A 20,136-nucleotide genomic window follows, 5' to 3' on the forward strand; every position below is an offset into this window, starting at 1 on the left:
AACAATCTCATCATTCTCAATGTAAATATAAATCCACATCTACATAGAACAGAGTCATGCCAACCAACAGTTCCTTTCATTGAATCCCAGGCCTAATTTTAACTGAAGGAAGGTCAGTACAGGGCTGACTGGATCAGCTTGTTTGTTGACAGGTTTATTAAAGTTGGGTGGGATTTACAATTCAGACCTGAAGGTAAATAGCTTCCAAAGAACACAATCCTGAGGAAAAATATTTTGACATTGACATTGTCACAATGTATGGAATACACAAGTCTACCTTATCAGTGTAAATTTGCATTGAATAAACAACACTCACAATTCTGCAGATGCTCTAACAAATCTTGATACTTATTCATCCTTATCAATTTTTAATTTGCTGGTGCAGTGTGGTGAAAAATACCACTCCTAGTCTCAGAGTCATACAGCATAGATACAAGCCATTCAGCCCACCACAAACACAGTGACAGGAAGGCATCTATATTAATCCCATTTTCCAGCACTTGATCTATAGCCGTCCTTGCCTTGGCGTTTCTAGTGAATCGAGAGTGTTATCAACAACTCTGTCTTCACTAGTCTGGATATTCATCACTGAGTTGAATACTTCCCCCTAGATCCTATCTGGATCTACAACCCTTTACCCTACATCTACAGTGGTGTCAGAAAGTTTGTGAACCCTGTAGAATTTTCTCTACTTTTAGATAATTATGACCTAAAATGTGATCGCATCTTCACGCAAATCCTAAAACTAGATGAAGAGAACCCATTTAAATAAATAAGCCAAAAAAATTAAACTTATTCATTTATTTATTGAGATAAATGATCAATATTACATGTATTGTTAGAAAAAGTATGTGAATCTCTAAGGTAATGCCTTCTACAAAAGCTATTTGGAGTCAGGTGTTCCAATGAGATGAGATCAGAGGTGTGGGTCGTAGAGGGGCCCTGCCCTATAAAAAAAGACTCACAAAGTCAGGTTACTGACAGAGCCTATTCTTCTCAAGAAAGATCTCTTTTTGTGCGTCATGCCTTGATCAAAACAACTTTCAGGGGACCATACTGGAAGAATTGTAGAGATGTATGAAGTTGGAAAAGGCTACAAAAAAATTTCTAAAGACCCGAGTGTTCATCAGTCCACAGCAAGAGAAATTAACTACAAATGGAGGAAACCCAGTACTGTGGCTACTCTTCCTAGGAGTGGGCACCTGCAAAGATCACACAAAGAACACAACATGCAATGCTGAAGGAGGTGAAAAAGAACCCAAAGACCTTCAGAAATCTTTGCAGGAAGGACACCATGAAGGAACCACTGCTCTCTGAAAAAAAAAATTCTGCAAGTCTCAAGTTTGCAAAAGGCCACCTAGATGTTCTACAATGCTCTGGGACAATCTTCTGTGGATAGATAAGACAGAAGTTGAGCTTTTTGGCAGAAATGCACATTGCTATGTTTGGAGGGAAAAGGGCACTGCACACCAACACCAAAATCTCATCCCAACTATGAAGCATAGTGGAAGGAGCATCATGATTTTGGGCTGCTTTGCTGCCTCAGGGCCTGGACAGTTTGCAATCATTTCAAAATTTTATCAAGATATTTTACGGGAGAAAGTCAGGGTAGCAGTTTGTCACCTGAAGCTTAATAGAAGTTGGATAATGCAACAAACCAATCCGAAAGACAAGATTAAATCAACAACGGAATGGTTTATAAAGAAGAAAATCCATATTTTGGAATGGCTGAGTCAAAATCCTGACCTTAATCCTATAGAAATGTTGTGGAAGGATCTGAAGCAAGTAGTTCATGCAAAGAAGCCCACCAACATCCCAGAGTTGAAGCAGTTTTGTAAGGAGGAACGGCCTAAAATTCCTCCAAGCTGATGTGCAGGACTGATCAACGTTACCGGAAACGTTTGGCTGAAGTTATTGCTGTACAAGAGGGTTACACCAGTCACTGAAAGCAAAGGTTCACATACTTCCTCCATAAGTACATGTAATATTGGATAATTTTTCTCAATAAATGAACAAGTATAATGTTTTTGTGTTATTTATTTAATTGGGTTCTCTTTGTCTAGTTTTAGAACTTACATGAAGATCTGATCACATTTTAGGTCATATTTATACAGAAGTGGAGAAAATTCTACAGGGTTCCCAAATTTCTATCCCCTCATACTTTTACAAACCTCAGTTACATGCCTCCTCTTAACTTCCTCCACTACTGGGAAAACAGAACCAGTCTCTCCTCATATCTGAAATGTTTCATCTGTGACAATATCTTGGTGAATCTCCTCAGCACCTGCCCCAACATTATCAGCTTTTTATTTCTCAGTATGAGGCACCAGAACAGCACATAGAACTCTATCAGTGGTTGGAACAAAGTATTAAAAAAGTTGGAGCAGAATATATCCACTTTTGCATTCACTTCCCCAACTAATGAAGGACAATTTCTCATACTGTATGCATTCTTAACCACATTATATCTCTCTCTCCACTGCCACCTTCAGAGAGGTCTGGACATAGACACAGGTCCAAATGTTTGTCTGTACTCACTAGGACTCTACCATTCATAGTGCATTATTTAAACTCATCGCTGCTCTCAAAATGCATTACCTCACACTTATCTAATTTCACCTGCCACGTCTCTGCTTAGTTCAGTAACATGTCAATATCAACCTGTGGTTTAAGGTTAGCCACTCCATCAATCTTCATGACCCATAAAATTTAATTGTGTTTGCAACAATTTTCAGTATTTTTGAGTTTATTATAATCCAAGCTTAATCAAGACAAGTTTCCTCTACAGAGGAAATGTCATAGATATTTTAAAAATGCAAATAAATCAGTACAATTTTACCAAATCTGGAATTTAAACACAAAGTTACCGGTATGAATGCTCAATCCTGGTTGGTCACTATTTCTGAAATGAGTTTGTGTGAGCTTTAACTTCCTCACATATCCCCAAGGTGTTCCGGGGAGATTACTTGGCTACGGTGAATAGTCCCTGGGTTAGGAGTGTGGCAGGAGAATTGGTGGGAGTTGAGAGGCAGATGTACAGTCAGAAAGAATTAACTGGAGCAGCACAGGGAAATAAAGAAAAGAAGACTGAAATCAATGAGATTGCAGAGTGCCAACATGGACTCACTGGAAATGTGGCCTCCACTGTGTTACTGAAGTACAAGTTTGATAAATAGGTGGCTTGGTAACTGGACACAGCCAAAATTGTGCTTATGCCGACACACAAGTTCAAAGCCAACCATGACGACTGGTGGACTAGAATATAAATCAGAATCAGAATTAGGTTTAATATCACTGGCATATGTCATGAAATTTTTGTTTTGTGGCAGCAGTACATTGCAATACATAATAATAAAAAAACAATGAATTACAATAGATACATATTTAAAAATGTAATTAAGTAAGTAGTGCAAAAAGACAGAAAAAGACAGCAAAAAAGGCAAAACATACTGAGGCAGTGTACATGGGTTCATTGTCCATTCAGAAATCTGATGGAGGAGGGGAAAGCTGTTCCTGAAGCACTGAGTGTACATCTCCAGGCTCCTGCCCCTCCTCCTTGATGGTAGCAATGAGCAAAGGACATGTCCTGGATGATGGGGGTCCTTAATAATGGATGCCGCTTTTTTGAGGCATCGCCTTTTGAAGATGTCATTGATGCTGGGTAAGTTGGTACCCATGATGGAGCCGGCTGAATTTACTAAATTCTGCAGCTTCTTCCGATCCTGTGCAGTGGCCCCTCCAAAGCAAACAGTGATGCAACCAGTTAGGATACTCTCTATAATCATCATCATCATCAGATGCCGTGCTCAGTTTGGGCTTTGACTGTCATGGCCCACACACTCCTGTTTCGGGTCAAGTGGATCAATTCATTGGTATTCATTTCCAGTTCTCTGGCTGCTGTCTCCATCATCATTTGTCTTTGTCTTCCTCTTGCTTTCTTCCCTTCAATCTTTCCAATAATTACCATGCATTCTAACTCCTCTTTCCTAATCACATGTCCAATGAAATTACATTGCCTTTTCATGATCTCATACATTATTTCTCTCTTGTCTTTGCTCTGTTCATGATATCCTCATTAGATATTTGTTTCGTCCATGATATTCTTTGCATCCTCCTCAAAAACCACATCTCTGTTGCTTCAATTCATTTCCTTATGTTACTAGATATTGTCCAACATTCTGAGCCATATAACATAACTGGATAAACGTAACATTTCAGTGCTCTGAGGCAGGTTGTCATGCCTAGTTTAGTGTTGATCAGTATACTCTTCATTCTCGTAAAGGTATCTTTTGCCATCCCTATTCTTCTTTTGATGTCCATGTCACACCTGCCATCTGAAGTCACCCAGCTTCCTAAGTAGCAAAAGTTCTGTACTTGTTTTATGTCTTCCCCATTTATTCTCAGCCTGCAGATAGGATTCTCCTTCTTTTTGGATATCACCAACTGGAAAGCCATCAGCCTCAAATATTCTCTCCCTCCCCCACAGGTGCAGTGTGTTCAATCCACAACTCATCCAGGCTATTCTGACAGTATCTCCCAAATCCGACAAGGAGCGCAGGTACATGGGTGACCCTCCATCTGCAGGATTCCCTCTTAATCACACACCATCCTAGCTTGAAGATACTCTATATCACCATTCTTCCTTCAGAACTCTCCACTCAAAAATATTGTGGCAGCATCTTCTTCAGGAGGGCTGCAACAAGTTAAAAAGTTGACTCATCATCACCTTCACGATATTTTTTCTTCAAGATTCCAGATTATTAACTGAATTTAAATTCCATAGCCACCATGAGTCTTTGGATTACTGGTCCAAGCCTCTGAACATCTGGCAAATTAATCACTGTTCTACTAGCAATTACTTTGTACAACAGAGCAAAGTTCTAGAAGGGAACAAAGCAGCAATGGCCATGTTAGAGTATACTCCATTGACAGAAAAATATGTCTTCATTAAACTACAAATAACCTAAATAATGCAACTAGCTAAATGTACAGTACTGCTGTGAAAATATACAATCCTTAAGGTATATCTTCATGAAACTTGAAAGACGGAATGCACCAATGTAAATTACATTTATGATCGCTCATTAATTATAATAGTGACGTATAGAAAATAAACATTTTACTTGAAAGTGGACCCAATCAAAAAAAATTATGTTAAACTAAAGCAATCAAAGCAGAAAATAACTGCAACACAAATATAACAGTTGAATGAACTTTCTCTTAAATACCAGCTGTCACTTTCAAAGAGGCAGAAACTTAAATACAGTACTGCTTACGTGGCATCATACCATTCATACTTGCATCATTAAAAAGAAGTATGGCATTCTGATATTCTGTTTTAGTTCTCATGCTTTTTTTCCAAATAGATGAGCCAAGACAAGCTTAATGTCTGCTCCCCTTTGTACTTATTTTAAAATCCAATCTAAACACTGTGGAAAGTGGAAATTTGAAAGGAAAGTGGGTGCAGTAGAAAATCTTCATCCGAACAGGCAGCATCTGAGATAAGAGAAGAGTTAACACTGGAAAAATTGTTCATTTTCTGTTTATAACAATGTATTAAAATGCTGATACAATACTCCTAATCTGATGACCTGTTCAACCAGAGATGTGAAAGATTCTTTCACAGCACTATGTACAAAAGTTAAGGCAGTACCCGGTGGAAGCAGAAGGTAAGGTTTGTATTTCAGGTTCATAGTTCAGTTTTGCAAGATGTATGAAAATAAAATCCATTTATTTTCTGTCCGTTGCAAAAAATGCAACAGTGCAAAGTTCTATAATACTCAGATACATTATTTCCCCCTATTTTAATTATCCTTATTACTGTAAACCCTAAGCTTTATTTCTTATTCTTCTAGTAAGGTGATTGAGAATCAGGGCCTACTCTACAAATGGAAAACTTTCTTATCACTCAATTAAGATTTGGTTCACAAAGCTTTCAGAATCAGGCATGAAATTTCATCAGTGACCTATTTTTCTAAGATTGATTTTTACAAAAAAAAAATCAAGCACCTACACTTCTTGAATGTTAACAATACATGTGTTATTGTTTGAAGGGGATGTGACAATGTACCCACATGTCAATCCGCTCTATACAGAAAACTGTGCTGTGAATGAATCTTTTTCATCACTGGTTGGGCAGGTCATCAGATTAAGTGCACTGCACCAGCAGTTTAATACATCAACGTAATGAGAAAACGAGGGAAATAGAGTGATGTAAGAATGTCACCTTGAAGTTTTAACTCCCTTACCACAGGCACTGCCATACCTGATGAATATTTTCAGCTTCACCCATTTTCAAATTTCCAATGACTTACTTTTGAACAGTCACAGCATCATGTTGTGAAATTAAATCCAGAGGTGTCATTTGTTTTAAACTCATTCAAATTTGTTTCAGCTTTATTCACATGCCAGGATGTATGGGGGTGTCAGGGGTGGGGTAGCACCTCTGGCGAAGGGGCTTGTCGTGACCATTCCAGGGCAGCTCACTCATTTTGGGTTGCCAGCAGACACTCAGCTCTCACCTGTGGCTCCAAGTAGCTGTTTGCATGAGACAGTGGACACACTCTGTTACACTGCTTCAACAGGCAGGCTAAACCAGGTGACGGTACCCTAGTGAAATCATAATGGAAAGTATTCTCAAAATATGGAGCCCGGTGCGGAGAAACAGCACCACAATTTTAATATGAATGACAAAAAAATGGTTCTAGGAATACTGGGGTATTAAATAACATTAACATTGGGTCATGACAGCAAAGTTTCTGAAGATGGAATGAGCTAACTGAGAAACAAAAATAATGTGATCGTCTTGCACACGTTGGGGAGTTCGATCATGCCCACAATATCGATGAAAAGATGCAAGAATTGAAGTTTGTTCTACATCAAACCTGTCAGTGAGTTTGGGGAAGGCTGGTGAGTGAGGAGCAATATTTTTTCAGAAAAATAATCCATTGGAAGAGAAAATATTTCTTAAGAAATAACACAGATTTACACTAATTTAGCTGATGTTGAGGAAATCTAATCTAACAAGCAATAACAAGAGAAACATAGTGCTATTAATCTGTAATGGTTGAGGCCATGCAGTCCACAAATAATTAAAATGATTTATAAAAAGCACGTCTTCTAATAACTTTCCCTTCAAATTATCTTAACACATCTGAAGGATGAGAAGTACAAGAATGAAGACATTTCTATGCAGTTTATACCTCCACAGTTTATTCCACAAGCTCCTGAATTCAAATTTAGCCCAGATCAATTTAAAATGAAAGCAATTTCTCATTCTCACTTAATATCAACAAGCTGTTTAATGAAGTGACAAATAACATCTTCCCTCTCTCTCTCGCAACTGGGAACTAATTTCAGTCTAGAACACAATAAAATGGTGTTTGTTAAATTATGAAGCTGCTAAGCTCCCACCAATAATTGTAAATTTCCACTACAGTGAGTTAACTGCCTCAAAATCAGCCATTGGGAGCAGCTGTTGAATATCCGTTTAAACAGTCTTTTGGAGTGAATCAAAGACTGATAGAACTGTACAGCACAGAAATGACCTCTTTTTGCTATGATGTCTATCCATGCTAATCACATATGCCTTCAGTAGCCCCGTATCCCTCTATTCCTTTCCAATACACAGTGCCTTGAAAAAGTATTCAGCCCTCACAACTATTTTCACATTTTACTGACTCATTTTAAAAAAAATTATATATTGAAGTAGAATTTATTGAGTTAATCTACAAAACATTGTGAATTTTAACAAATCAAAAGAAAAATTCCAAAACTTGTCAACAATTAACTAAAAATTAAAAACCAAGATTGCGAGACTGAAAATGTAGTCATTCCCTCTGTAATTACCATGTTAACTTTCCGCAGGTGCAATACTGTATATTACCTTACCAACTCACCCAATTTGTTGATGCAGAAAATTGGAGGATCACCTGCTTTCAATGAATTCATAAGATAAACATACCCTCTATCTGTAAGGTCTAACAGTATGGTAGATTTTCACCAGATGAAACCAAAATGAAGACAAAAGAGCATTCAAGACAAGTTAGGGAAGTGTTAATAGAGAAACACAAATCTGAGGAAGAGTATAAGACCATCTCAAAGGCACTGAACATATCTCGGAGCTCAGTGAGGTCCATCATAAAACCACAGCCACACTGCCGACATCAGGCCTCTGCTCTAAACTTAGTTGCCAGAGGAGAATGACACTTGTTAGAGAGGCTACTGCGATGCTAACAATCACTCTGAGTGAGCTGCAAAAGTCAGTTGCTAAACTAGAGGTGAAGTTCATGGCTCCACGATCTCTAAGGCTTTGTTCAAAAAGTATATTTATGGAAGAGTTGCAAGGAAGACACCCTAGCTAAAAAAAAACATATCCTTGCCCGTAAAGACTTTTCAGGGCATCACCTAGAAGATACTATAAAGACGTGGAAGAAGATCTTGTAGTCAGATAAGACCATAGTGGAACTTTTTGGCCTCAACACTAAACAGTGCATGTGGTATAATTCTAATACTATGCATCAGCCAGATAACACCATCCCTACTGTACAGTATAATGGAGGTAGCATTTTGCTATGGGGATGCTTTTCAGCAGTAGGAATTGGAAATCTGGTCAGGATTGATGGGAAGATGAACGCTGTTAAATACAGACAGAGATCCTTGATAAAAACCCGCTAGCCTCTGCCAGAAAGCTTAAACTGGGAATGAAATACACCTTTCAGCAGGACGATGACCAAAGCACACTGCCAGAGCAACCATGAAGTAACTTCAAATGAAGAAAATAGATGTTCTTGAGTGGCTCAGTCAGAGACCTGACAACCTGATTCAACATTTCTGGAAAGACCTCAAGATTGCTGTCCACCGCTGCTCTCCAACTAACTGGGCACAGCCTGAGCAATTTTGCAAAGAGGATTGGACAAATCTTGCTCCATCATGTTGTGCAAAGCTAATAGGGACTTATACAAAGGACTACCGGCTATAAGAGCCGCAAGAGGTGGATCAACCAAGTACTGAGCAAAGGGGGATGAATACTTTTGAACAGCAGACAATTTCGGTTTTTTGAATTTTTAGTTCTTCATGCTTTACAATTTTCCCTGTTTTTTGAGCTCTACTGTGGAAAAAAAAAGTTCTCAGTTAAATTGATCAGAATTCCTGGCTGTAATACTCATTTATGAGAACGAAGTGTTGGGGGCTGAATACTTTATCAAGGCACTGTAAGTATCTGTCCAAACTCCCTTTCAATGTTGGAATCCTAGCTGTCTCCACTACTTCCTACTTCATTGTGAAAAATGTATCCCTCTCGTCTCCTTTAATTTTCTCCCGTCTAACTTAAAACTTGTGACCTTTAGTTGTAGATTCTCCTCATAATTATATAAATCTCCATAAGGTCACCTCTCTACTGAGAAGAAAACCCAGCATATCTGATCTCTTCTTAAAACTACAATGCTCCAATCCAGGTCAATCCTGGTCAATCACTTGTTGGATGGCTATTGCTACCGTATTCTTATTGCAGTGTGGCAACCCGACCTGCAGACTATATTTCAATGCTGTCTTTTGTTTTAATAGTTGCAATATGAAATTCCAACTCTTATACTCATTAGCCCGGTCTATGAAGGCAAGCATGTTAAATGCCTTATCCACTGCCCATGTTGCCACTTTCAACAGGCTGTAGAGGTGCGTGTCAAGGTCCCTCTGCTCATCTAAACTCCTAAGGACCCTGCCACTATATGTCCTCCAGAATTTGACTTCTTAAAACACATTATCTTGTACTTGTTTAGATAAATTTCTATCTGATCCATGGGCCTGGCCACTGTATCAATAAGTAACCTTTGTTAAAAAAAAATTGCCCAATTTTTATTTTATATAGAACATTACAGCATAGTACAGGCCCTCTGGCCCACAATGTTGTGCCAACTTTTTCATCTACTCTAAGAACAATCTAATCCCCAGTTTCCTACCACCCACGTGCCTATCTAAGAGTTTTTTTTAATGCCTGTAATGAATCAACTTCTACCAGCACCCCTGGCAAAGCGTTCCATATACCCACCATTCCGTTTGTAAAGGGCTTATTTCTGACATCCTCCCCCTATACTTTCCTCCAATCACCTTAAAATTATCCCCCATTATATTAGCTACTTCCACCATGGGAAAAAGTTTCTGACTATCCACTCGATCTATGCCCCTTATCAATCTTGAACACCTCTCACCTTATCAATTCTCATCCACCTTCACTCCAAAGAGAAAAGCCCGAGCTCGCTCAACCTGTCTTCATCTGCCATGCTCTCTAGTCCAGGCAGCGTCCTGATAAACCTCCGCTGCACCCTCTCAAAGCTTTCTCACCCTTCCAATAGAACTGAATGCAATATTCCACGTATGGCCACACCAGAGTTTTAAGGAGACGCAACATTACCTTGCAGCTTCTTAAATCAATCCTCCAACTAATGAAGGCTAACATGCCATATGCCTTCTTAACAAACCCGTCTACTTATGAGGCAACTTTGAGGGATCTATGGACATGGACTTCAAGATCTCTCCGTTCCTGTCTGGTACCAAGGAGCTTGCCATTCAAATAGCTGTATTTTGCCTTCAAATTTGACCTTCCAGAATTAATCACTTCACACTTTCCTGATGAACTCCATCTGCTGCTTCCCTGCTCAGTTCTGCACCCTGTAATGTCCTGCAGCAACCTACAACAACCCTCCATGCTATCCACAACTCCACGAGCCTTCATGTCATCTACAAGCTTATTAACCAGCCTTTCCACTTTCTCATGCAAGTCTTTTATAAAAAAAAAACCACAGAGCACTCCCAGAACTCATCCCTGCGAACACCACTAGTTATCAACCTCCAGACAAAATATGCTCCATCTACTACCACCCTCTGCTTTCCACAGGAAAGCCGGTTCTGCATCCATGCAGCCAAGTTTCCCTAGATCCCATGCTTCCTGACTTTCTGAATAAGGCTAACATGAAGAACCTTGTCAAGCGCCTTACTAAATTCCATATACACCACAGCCACTGCTCTGCCTACATCAACGTGCTTCATCACATCTTCAAGGAATTGAGTCAGGCTTGTGAGACATGACAGGCCCCACACAAAACCATGCCGAGTATCTCTAATCAGACTGTGCTTCTCCAAATGTTCATAAATCCTGTCCCTAAGGATCTGCTCCAATACTTTGTGCATTCACTGGTCTACAATTCCTACTCCCTTTCTTCAACAAAGGAATAACATTTGCCACCCTCCAATCATCTGGTACAACTCTTGTGACCAGTGAGGACACAAAGATACAGTAACCTCTTCCCTCGTTTCCTGTAGTAAGCTGGTGTATATCCCATCTGGCTGTGGGGACTTGTATGTCTTAACGTTTTTCAAAAGTTAAAGCACATTCCTATTTTTTAATATTGACATGTTCTAGTAAATCAACCTGTTTTACCCCATCCTCGCAAAATATAAAATCTTTCTCACTAGTAATACTGGTAAAGTATTCATTAAGGACCTCCCCTACCTCCCGGCACATTTTCTCTACTACCCCTGATATTAATCTTACCCTCACTCTGGCTACCTTCCTGTTCTTTGCATACATGTAGAATACCTTGGGGTTTTCCTTAATCCTACTTGTCAAGGCCTTTTCATACCCACTTCTAGCTCTCCTAGGTTCATTTTTCAGCTTTTTCCTGGCTACATTGTAACTCTCTAGAGCTCCATCTGATTCTTGCTATCTAAACCTTAAGTATGCTCCTTTCTTCCTCTCAACTTGATGTTCCACATCTCTCATCAACCATGGCTCCTTCATCCTACCATTCTTTTACAGCTTCAAAGTGGACAAACCTACCTAGAACCCACTGCAAGTGCTCCCTACACAAACTCCACATTTCTGTTGTACTTTTCCCTGAGTATATCTATTCCTAATTTATGCTCCCCAGTTCCTGCCTAATAGCATCATAATTCCTCATCCCCAATTAAACACTTTCTTATACCATCTACTTCTATCCATGTCCAAGACTGTAGATGCTGTCTCCAACCTGCTTACCCACTGAGAAAACTGACACCTGACCTGGTTCATGCCTAGCACCAGGTCCAGTATGGTCTCTCCTCTCGACGGCCTGTCTATATATTGAGTCAGAAATCCCTCCTGGACACACCTAACAGTTTCTGCCCCCATCTAAACCTTGTCTGTAACTTTACTAATTGAACCACCTACATTCTCAATGTTAGTTATATATATGACAAACAATATAGGTCCTGGCACCACATATTACAGACTTCCTGTTAGAGAAGGCCCTCTCCTTCCTATGACCAAGCAAATTTGGTTTCAGTTTGCCAATACACCTTGGATCCCTTGTTCTTTAACTTAATGTTCCAGCTACCACATGCTATCTTATCAAAAGTTTTCTGGTCCATGCCAACCACATTCCCCATGCTGCCTTCAACCATTTTCTCAGTTATACCCTCAGAAAAACCAGTCAGACTTGAGAGCCATGATCTCTCCTGCACAAAAAGAGCATGTTCTGAAACTTCACCCATGAAAACGGAGAAGCAAATATCTCCATCAAAGCCTCAGCAATCTCCTCCATTGCACCCTGGGATAGATCCGTCAGTCCCCAAGGAAGTTTCCATCCAAGCATACTCCAGTATTTCTAACCCTTCCTTCTTCCTGATAAAAGCAATGCTCCAGAATATAAAGAGTGCTGATCCCATTATTCTCCTGCCACCATATTCTTCTCCCTGGTGAATACCGAGGAGAAGTATTCATTCAGGATCTCACTCATATCCCATGCATCACACAGGGATTAACCCTATAATGCCTAGAGACATCCCCTTTTCCTTAACTACTTTCTAACTTCTAATATTTACTTACAAAAGGTTTTATGATCTTCATTATTTCTACTTCCCAAGGCCATTTCATATCCCCTTTTTGATCTCCTGATTGCTTTCTCATGTTCTCTCTTTCATCCTCTATAAAGCCGAAAAGACACACTCAGTACCAATTTCCTATACCCACCATATGTTTCCCTCTTTTTCTTAATCAAACTTTACTTCTTATGCCTTACTTCTTTACTTCTGATGTTGCCTCTGAACTCCTCATATCTTGTTTTTAACCACCTCCAAATGATCAGATGTTGTTTTCACTCCTAGCACCTGCTCCATTCTGCTTCTGCTGGGTCCTGCCTTACACTATTGAAATCTGCCTTCCCCCAGCTCAGGGCCCTATCTAAAGGACCAAACCTTTCCTCTTCCATGACTCCAGAAAGCTTGCCAAATTATAGTCAGTGTTCCCAAATGGTTGCAGTGCAGAGACAGTTAGATTATTTGCACATCATCATTCCCCAAGTCAAGTATAATCCTCTCCCTAGGAGGGTTCTCTACATACAGCTTTATAAAATCCTTAGGTACACTTTACAAATTTCGCTGCAACTTAGCCTCTTGCACTTAGATAATCCAATCAATAAAGTTTAAATCCCGCATTACTAGAATCCAATTGGCTTTTATGCCTGTCTGCAATCTGCCTATACATCTGAAGCTAAGCAAAGTTTTTAAACATGCAGAATTTCATAATAATTGTAGATAGTTTGTAAACTAAATCCAGATAATCTGAATTCAATTCCAATGGATAAAAGCTCAAAAACTTGAGATCATTCAAAATTCAGAACGCCTTCATGAAAATCTGTAAATATTAGTTAAAACAACAAATAGAACTATGAATCTTGTCTAATACTGATGAGAGAACTAGGGCTGAAACCTATAAGTACAGCACTGCATACTGTTTCCACGGTTTCCAAAATTGAAACCAGGAATGCTCAATGTATTGGTTGTAGGCTGAAAGCCAATCTTTGTTTTATTTCACAGCATAGAACCTTCTTGTTACCCCAAAACCAATCTAATAATACTTAGAAAGTACCACAATGTTGTGGAATCTGAAATACATAAACTTTCTAGCTCTGAGTTCCAGTTAAGTTCCTCTCCTCAAAAAACCTTATAACAAATCAACATTTTGATTGCCGATGAGGGTAAAGACTACACAGGATCACAAATGAAAACCGGCATCAGCTTCAATACAAACCCAACTTCCAACTTATTCTGTGACTCCTAACTAGTCTAAAGCCTAATCTTCAAATTGCCCTGTGACTGACTTGATCCAATTCTCTTTCACATATCCAAACCATCCCCATAACTTCAGCTTAAAAGATAGATTTGGTAATATAAAACAACAGTTGGCACTGCAAAACCTTTGCATCTGTAGGTTAAAGTATTGAGTTTTATGAGATTCAAAGTTTTATTTATCCACTTGTTATTATAAATGATCCCTTGTGTACGGTTTTCCTTCTGATGAGAGGACAGGCGATCCTTAATCAAGTCACCTCTCAACCTCCTTAGCTCCAAAAAGAAAAGCCTTAGCTCGTTAAACTTATCCTCAGTAAGACATGTTAGTTAATTCAGGCAACATCCTCTACATGCTCTCTAAAGCTTCCACATCCTTCCTACAATGAAATGACCAGAACTGAGCACAATGCTCCCAGTGTGGTCTAACCAGAGTTTTATAGAGCTGCAGCATTACCTTGCAGCTCATGAACCCAATCCCCTAATTAATAGAGGCCAATACACCATTCAACTTCTTAATCACCCTATCAACTTGCATGGCAACTTTAGGGGATCTGTGCATTTGGACCCCAAGATCACTCCGTTCTTCCACACTGCTGAGAATACTGCCATTAACTCTGTAGTCCGCCTTCAAGTTCAATCTTCCAAGATGTACTCCTTCACACTTTGCTGGATTGAAGTCCATCTGCCACTTCTCAGTCCAGTTCTGCATCCTATCAATATCCCATTGATACACTATCTACACTATCCACAACACCACCAACCTTTGTGTCATCTGAAAGTTTACTAACCGATAGAGTGATTATTCCCTTGCCATTTCTGACTTGTACCTACACTGACTCAAGATCCCTCCCTTTCTGCAGCTGTGATACTATCTCTGATTAGCAATGCCAATCCCCGACTTCTTTTACCTCCCACCCTGTTCCAATACCCTCCAGTACTTGACAATTCCACTCCAGGAAAAAGATTCTGACCATCAATGCCTCTCATAACTTTATATACCTTCAAGCTGCCTTTCAATCTCTAATGCTCCAGAGAAAATGATCCAATATGGCCAACCTCTCCTTAAATGCAATACACTCTATTCCAACTAATAACCCAGTAAAACTTTTCGACACCCTCTCCAAAGCCTCCATATCCTTCATAAAGTGTGGTGACCAGGACTGCACACAATACTTCAAATGTCACCAAACCAGAACTTTATAGAGCAGCAATATGCTGATCCCATCATATCCTTTGAAAACCATCCTCGCTATCCACAAGTCTGCCAAATGTTGCATATTCTGCATCATGTCACTTTAACTCTGTTAAACTCAGCAGAATCCTTCACTTCCCAGGATCTTCATCAGTTTTTTTTAAAACTTCACTCCCAACATCCCCCTCACTTGCACCAGAAAAATAGCAGAGCTAAGGTGTTCTAAAAGGCAAGGAAATGATGAAATTGTTGAAATATTGTCATGTTACTAGACTACAAAGGGAAGATAATCTCGCTCATCTTAATCAAGTAAGTTACCTCAATATGAGATCACATGCTCAAGATATTTGTGTTTACGGTAAATGTTTGTTTTCCTCCTGTCCTCTCACTATTGCATAACTTTGAGGTTACATTTACCTTAGTGATCCATGTCAGTGCCATTTGGAGTCCAAACTGATTTGAAAACAACAGGTTTTTAAAAAAAAATGGTAATATTGTCTGACTCAAAAGTAGCTCAACTTTTGAGTCTATTTTAGTGGCCAGTGTTCATTTTAACTAATTAACCATCTCTCACCATAGAAATTACAGCAAAAGCCTGCCTCTCCTTCCTGCAAGGAAGCAGATTTTCATCAACCTCCATCAAAGTGACCTTATAACATCTGGAGATACATCACAGTCATCAGAATAAACCCAAGATGGAAGATTTCCCACAATGCTTCCTGATGAGACAGAAGGCAGCCATTCAGCTCCTTGGCAACTTTCTGGTTCTCAGAACAATTATAATTAATGCTATTCTCCTACATATTTTCCTTTAACCTATTGGCCATGAACTCCCCCAATTTTCCTTCCATTTCCAATTACAATCAGCAATATTGTGTTCTTACCTTGCAAGCACATAGCAATAGCAAAGTCCATGGCCCAGCTCACCAAGGCCATCAACAATCCTAATAAAATCAGGAAAATCCAGTCTTCCCCCACTTTTGAGATGAGGAACGTTTGGCATCGCACACTCAGTACTATAGGAAAAAAGAAATGGAAAGTATTAGAGTGCTGCAGATTACAGATCAGATCATTTGACATGAATGATTGTCATTTTTTCAACGCTGTTACAAGCTGCAAGAGTAACAACCCTTCGTTTCCAACATATCATTGCTTTTACTTAATCTCACAATCTCACCATCTTGACATGTTGTGTAAGACAGTTAACAACTATAAACGGGTTGATATCATCAGAAAGTATTAATCAGATCAGATACCAGAAAAACACCAGATTCAATCTAGAGCTTTTTTATCCAAAAAAAAAGTCAATAATCTGTATTACCAAAGTTGCTGCACTAGAAAATCTACCAAAAACTCAGTTTGGATAATATCCTTTATATTTACTGTTCTGGTCCAGAACAATGACGGGTATTTAAACCGAACTGGAAAGTTATGCAACAAAGAATCACTCACACTTGTCTGTTCTCTGGTCAGGACAGAAGTACTTACTCACACCTGCAGGAGGGAGTGGAGCCTATTCAAGTTAGTAGACGTGGTCCACACAATCACCAACTGTACAAGGCTTGGTACACTGAAATGTACTTTGAAATAAGGTACACTACCTTCACCCACTGTACAAACATTCACGTTTTAACACTGAGCAGATGATGTACAGAAGATGGCAATTAATCTCTTCCAACACAAATAGCTCTGAATGATCAGGACAGGTAAAGACCCTCTTTCTCTGGTGGCATCAGGTCTACATGTGCAGGTTTGTGCCTCCTCTCTAACCAGACCCCTGATCATTACTGAGACATCCATACAGGACTGAGACATCCATACAAGTTATCTTCAATAAAATGAAAATCGCCCAGGAGATGGCTCCATTATCCCTCGATGCATACTTGTATAAAGTTACAACAACTTATGCCTGCAGGTCTGGTATAGGCATCCTAGGTACTAATATTGAGTGTATCGTTTCTCATCTTGTATTAGTGAAACCTATTAATTCACCTTACTAGGTCTGGTATCACTGCAAATTTAGCTAAATGCAGCAAGTGTATACTGCTGTGTTTTTTATATTGTTAACGTGCTCTCCTAACGAGTGCCTGAGATACTGTGTGATAATACGGTCAGGAAGTTCCTTCCTGCGTCGTCTTTGATAAATTCTATTAGTTGATTCGCATGGCATCAGTCACGGACAAAATGCAAGGAATCAGAATAACAGACCTAAAACCATAAACTAATAAACTAGGAATTATTTCTCAATACCTTTGTGAATTGTCACCAATTTATAAATTACACTCTAGTAATTGAATTACCAAATTCAAGCAGCTACATATTTAATGAATGCAATAGGCAACTTGGTCATTAACATCTGCAGTAATATTACAAAATCCAATCAGTGAACTATGAAATGTAATGACATTTTAACATATTATAAAGAAACATAGACATCAACCTATTGAACTATATAGTCAGACCCGTCAAGTTATTAAAAATGATTTATTTCACAATTTAAAATGTTAATCTAATTTAATTTTGATTTTAAATGCACATAAAATGGATGCAATTGCACCCATGTCCTTCAAGCTTTGAAATCATAATTTTCATTATAATTCACAAAATATCTGTTTTCCTGCTTTTTCATATTATTGCCTCCTATTAATTGTTTAATTTGTAGTTACATGATCTATACACACAGCGACCACTTTAGTGGATACTTCCTGTACCTAATAAAGTGGCCACTGAGTGTATGTTTGTGGTCTTCTGCTGCCGTAGCCCATCCACTTCAGAGTTCGACAGCGGCGTCCTTCTGCACACCAACACTGTAGCACATGGCTATTTGAGTTAATGTCGCCTTCCTGTCAGAATCAACAAGGCATTTTTGCCCACAGAAGATCCGCTCACGGGATTTTTTTTTTGTTTTTCACACCACTGTCTGCAAACTGTAGAGACTGTTGTATGTGAAATACCAGGGATCAGCAGTTTCTGAGACACTCAAACTACCCCGTCTGCTGCCAACTATCATTCCACAGTCAAAATCACTTTGATCACATTTCCCACCCCTCCACCCTCCACTCTGAACAACAATAGAACCTCTTGAATGCGTCTGCATATTTCTATGCATTGAGTTGCAGCCACGATTGGCTAATTAGATATTTCTATTAGCAAGCAGCTGTATAGGTATACAGTACCTAACCAAGTGGCCAATGAGTGTATACAGTGTCTATAAAAAGTAACCCCCACCCACCGGAAGTTTTCATGTTTTATTGTTTTACAACATTGAATCACAGTGGATTTAATTTGACACTTTTTTGACACTAATCAACAGAAAAGGACACTTGTATGTCAAAGACTACAAAGTGATCTAAATTTATTAAAAATATAAAACAAAATAATTGATTTCACTCCCCACCCTTAATATGACACAACAAATCATCACTGGTGCAGCCAATTGGTTTTAGAACTCATTTAATTAGTTAAATGGAGATCTGTTTTTGGAAACCTGTGTACGGTCAAAGTGTTTCAATTGACTGTAGTAAAATTACACTTGCATCTCAAAGGTCCAATTGCTGGTGAGTCAGTATCCTGGTGAAAGCTACACCATTAAGTCAAGCAGCTCCATGAAAAGGTTATTGAAAAGCACAATTCAGGAGATGGATACACCAAGTTCCCCCAGGATCAATAAAGTATGATTATGACTATGACTATGATACAAGATAATTTCCAAGTCACTGAATATCCCTGGGAGTACAGTTAAATTACTAAATTAATTACAAATATAGAACACAAAATAATTGATTGCATAAGTACTCATCTCCCCCCCCCCCTTTAATATGACACACCAAATCATCACTGGTGCAGCCAATTGGTTTTGGATGTTGTGTAATTAGTTAAATGGAGATCACCTGTGTGCAGTCCAGGTGGAGGTAAATTCTTGGATCAGACCCGTGGAGTTGGCCAGGGCTAGAGTGGTTGGACTGGAAGCTGGCTGTGTTTTGCTTGATGCGTGAGTGTGTTTTGGAACCTGTTGAGGGAAAGAGAGTGGGGAAGGAACGGAAATTGCTAGGAGGGGGTCGTGTGGGTCTGGTAATGGCGGACAAGATAAGAGGCAGGGTTGAGGGAAAGAAAGTGGAGAAGGAGAGGGATAGAGACTTGGGACCAGAGGTAGGCAGCTGGGGAGAGGTGGATTATTGTGAAGGGAGAAATAAAGGGAATGAGGAGGTAGTGAGGGGTCAGATGAATAAAAACCAAGACAAAGGGAATAAAAGAACAAGAAATGATAGTGGAGAAAGCTCTGAAAGTGAGGAAGGTGAACAAGCTCAGAGAGGAGGTGTTGTCATAATTAGGTTTAATGAGAAGGCTCAGGGACATATGAAGAAAATTAACCCGTTTGTGCTAACAACAACTCTGACAAATAAGGTAGGGGAAATAGTATTTGCAAAAGTTCTTAATGATGGCAACTTGTTGGTAAGATGTGCGAATGAGGAACAACTTGAGAAAGCACTCAAGCTAAAAGAGATAGGAAAATGCAAGGTGGAATACACTGGGAGGGTGGGAGCACAAAACAGTGGTTGTAAAGGAGTGATCACTGGGATACCAATGAGTATAAATATGGAGGAGTTAAAGAGGAATATCAAAGGAGGGAAAGTAATGAATGTTCAAAGACTGAAAACAACAAAGGAGGGAGTGAAAAAGGAAAGTGAATCAGTATTGATTGAATTTGAAGAAGAAAGAGTGCCAAGGAAGGTGTTCCTGGGTTTCATGAGTTACCAGTAAGGGTGTATGTGCCAAAGCCACTGAGGTGCTATAATTGTCAAAGGTTTGGACACGTGGCTAAAAACTGTAAAAGGCAGAGG

At 39.3% G+C, this 20,136-nt stretch overlaps 1 protein-coding gene across 5 annotated transcripts in view; it reads right to left on the reverse strand.

Annotated features, from left to right (window-relative positions):
* LOC140196298 (chloride channel protein 2-like) overlaps positions 1-20,136 on the reverse strand; it is a 558,437-nt gene that overhangs the window by 291,228 nt on the left and 247,073 nt on the right. For all 5 annotated transcript variants that reach the window (XM_072255256.1, XM_072255259.1, XM_072255257.1 and 2 more), the window contains one exon: positions 16,180-16,311. In XM_072255256.1, coding sequence (XP_072111357.1) covers positions 16,180-16,311 — 132 coding nt within the window. The remainder of the gene's footprint in view (positions 1-16,179; positions 16,312-20,136) is intronic.

This window comes from Mobula birostris, chromosome 4, assembly GCF_030028105.1.
Source record: "Mobula birostris isolate sMobBir1 chromosome 4, sMobBir1.hap1, whole genome shotgun sequence".
Taxonomy (NCBI): Eukaryota; Metazoa; Chordata; class Chondrichthyes; order Myliobatiformes; family Myliobatidae; genus Mobula; species Mobula birostris.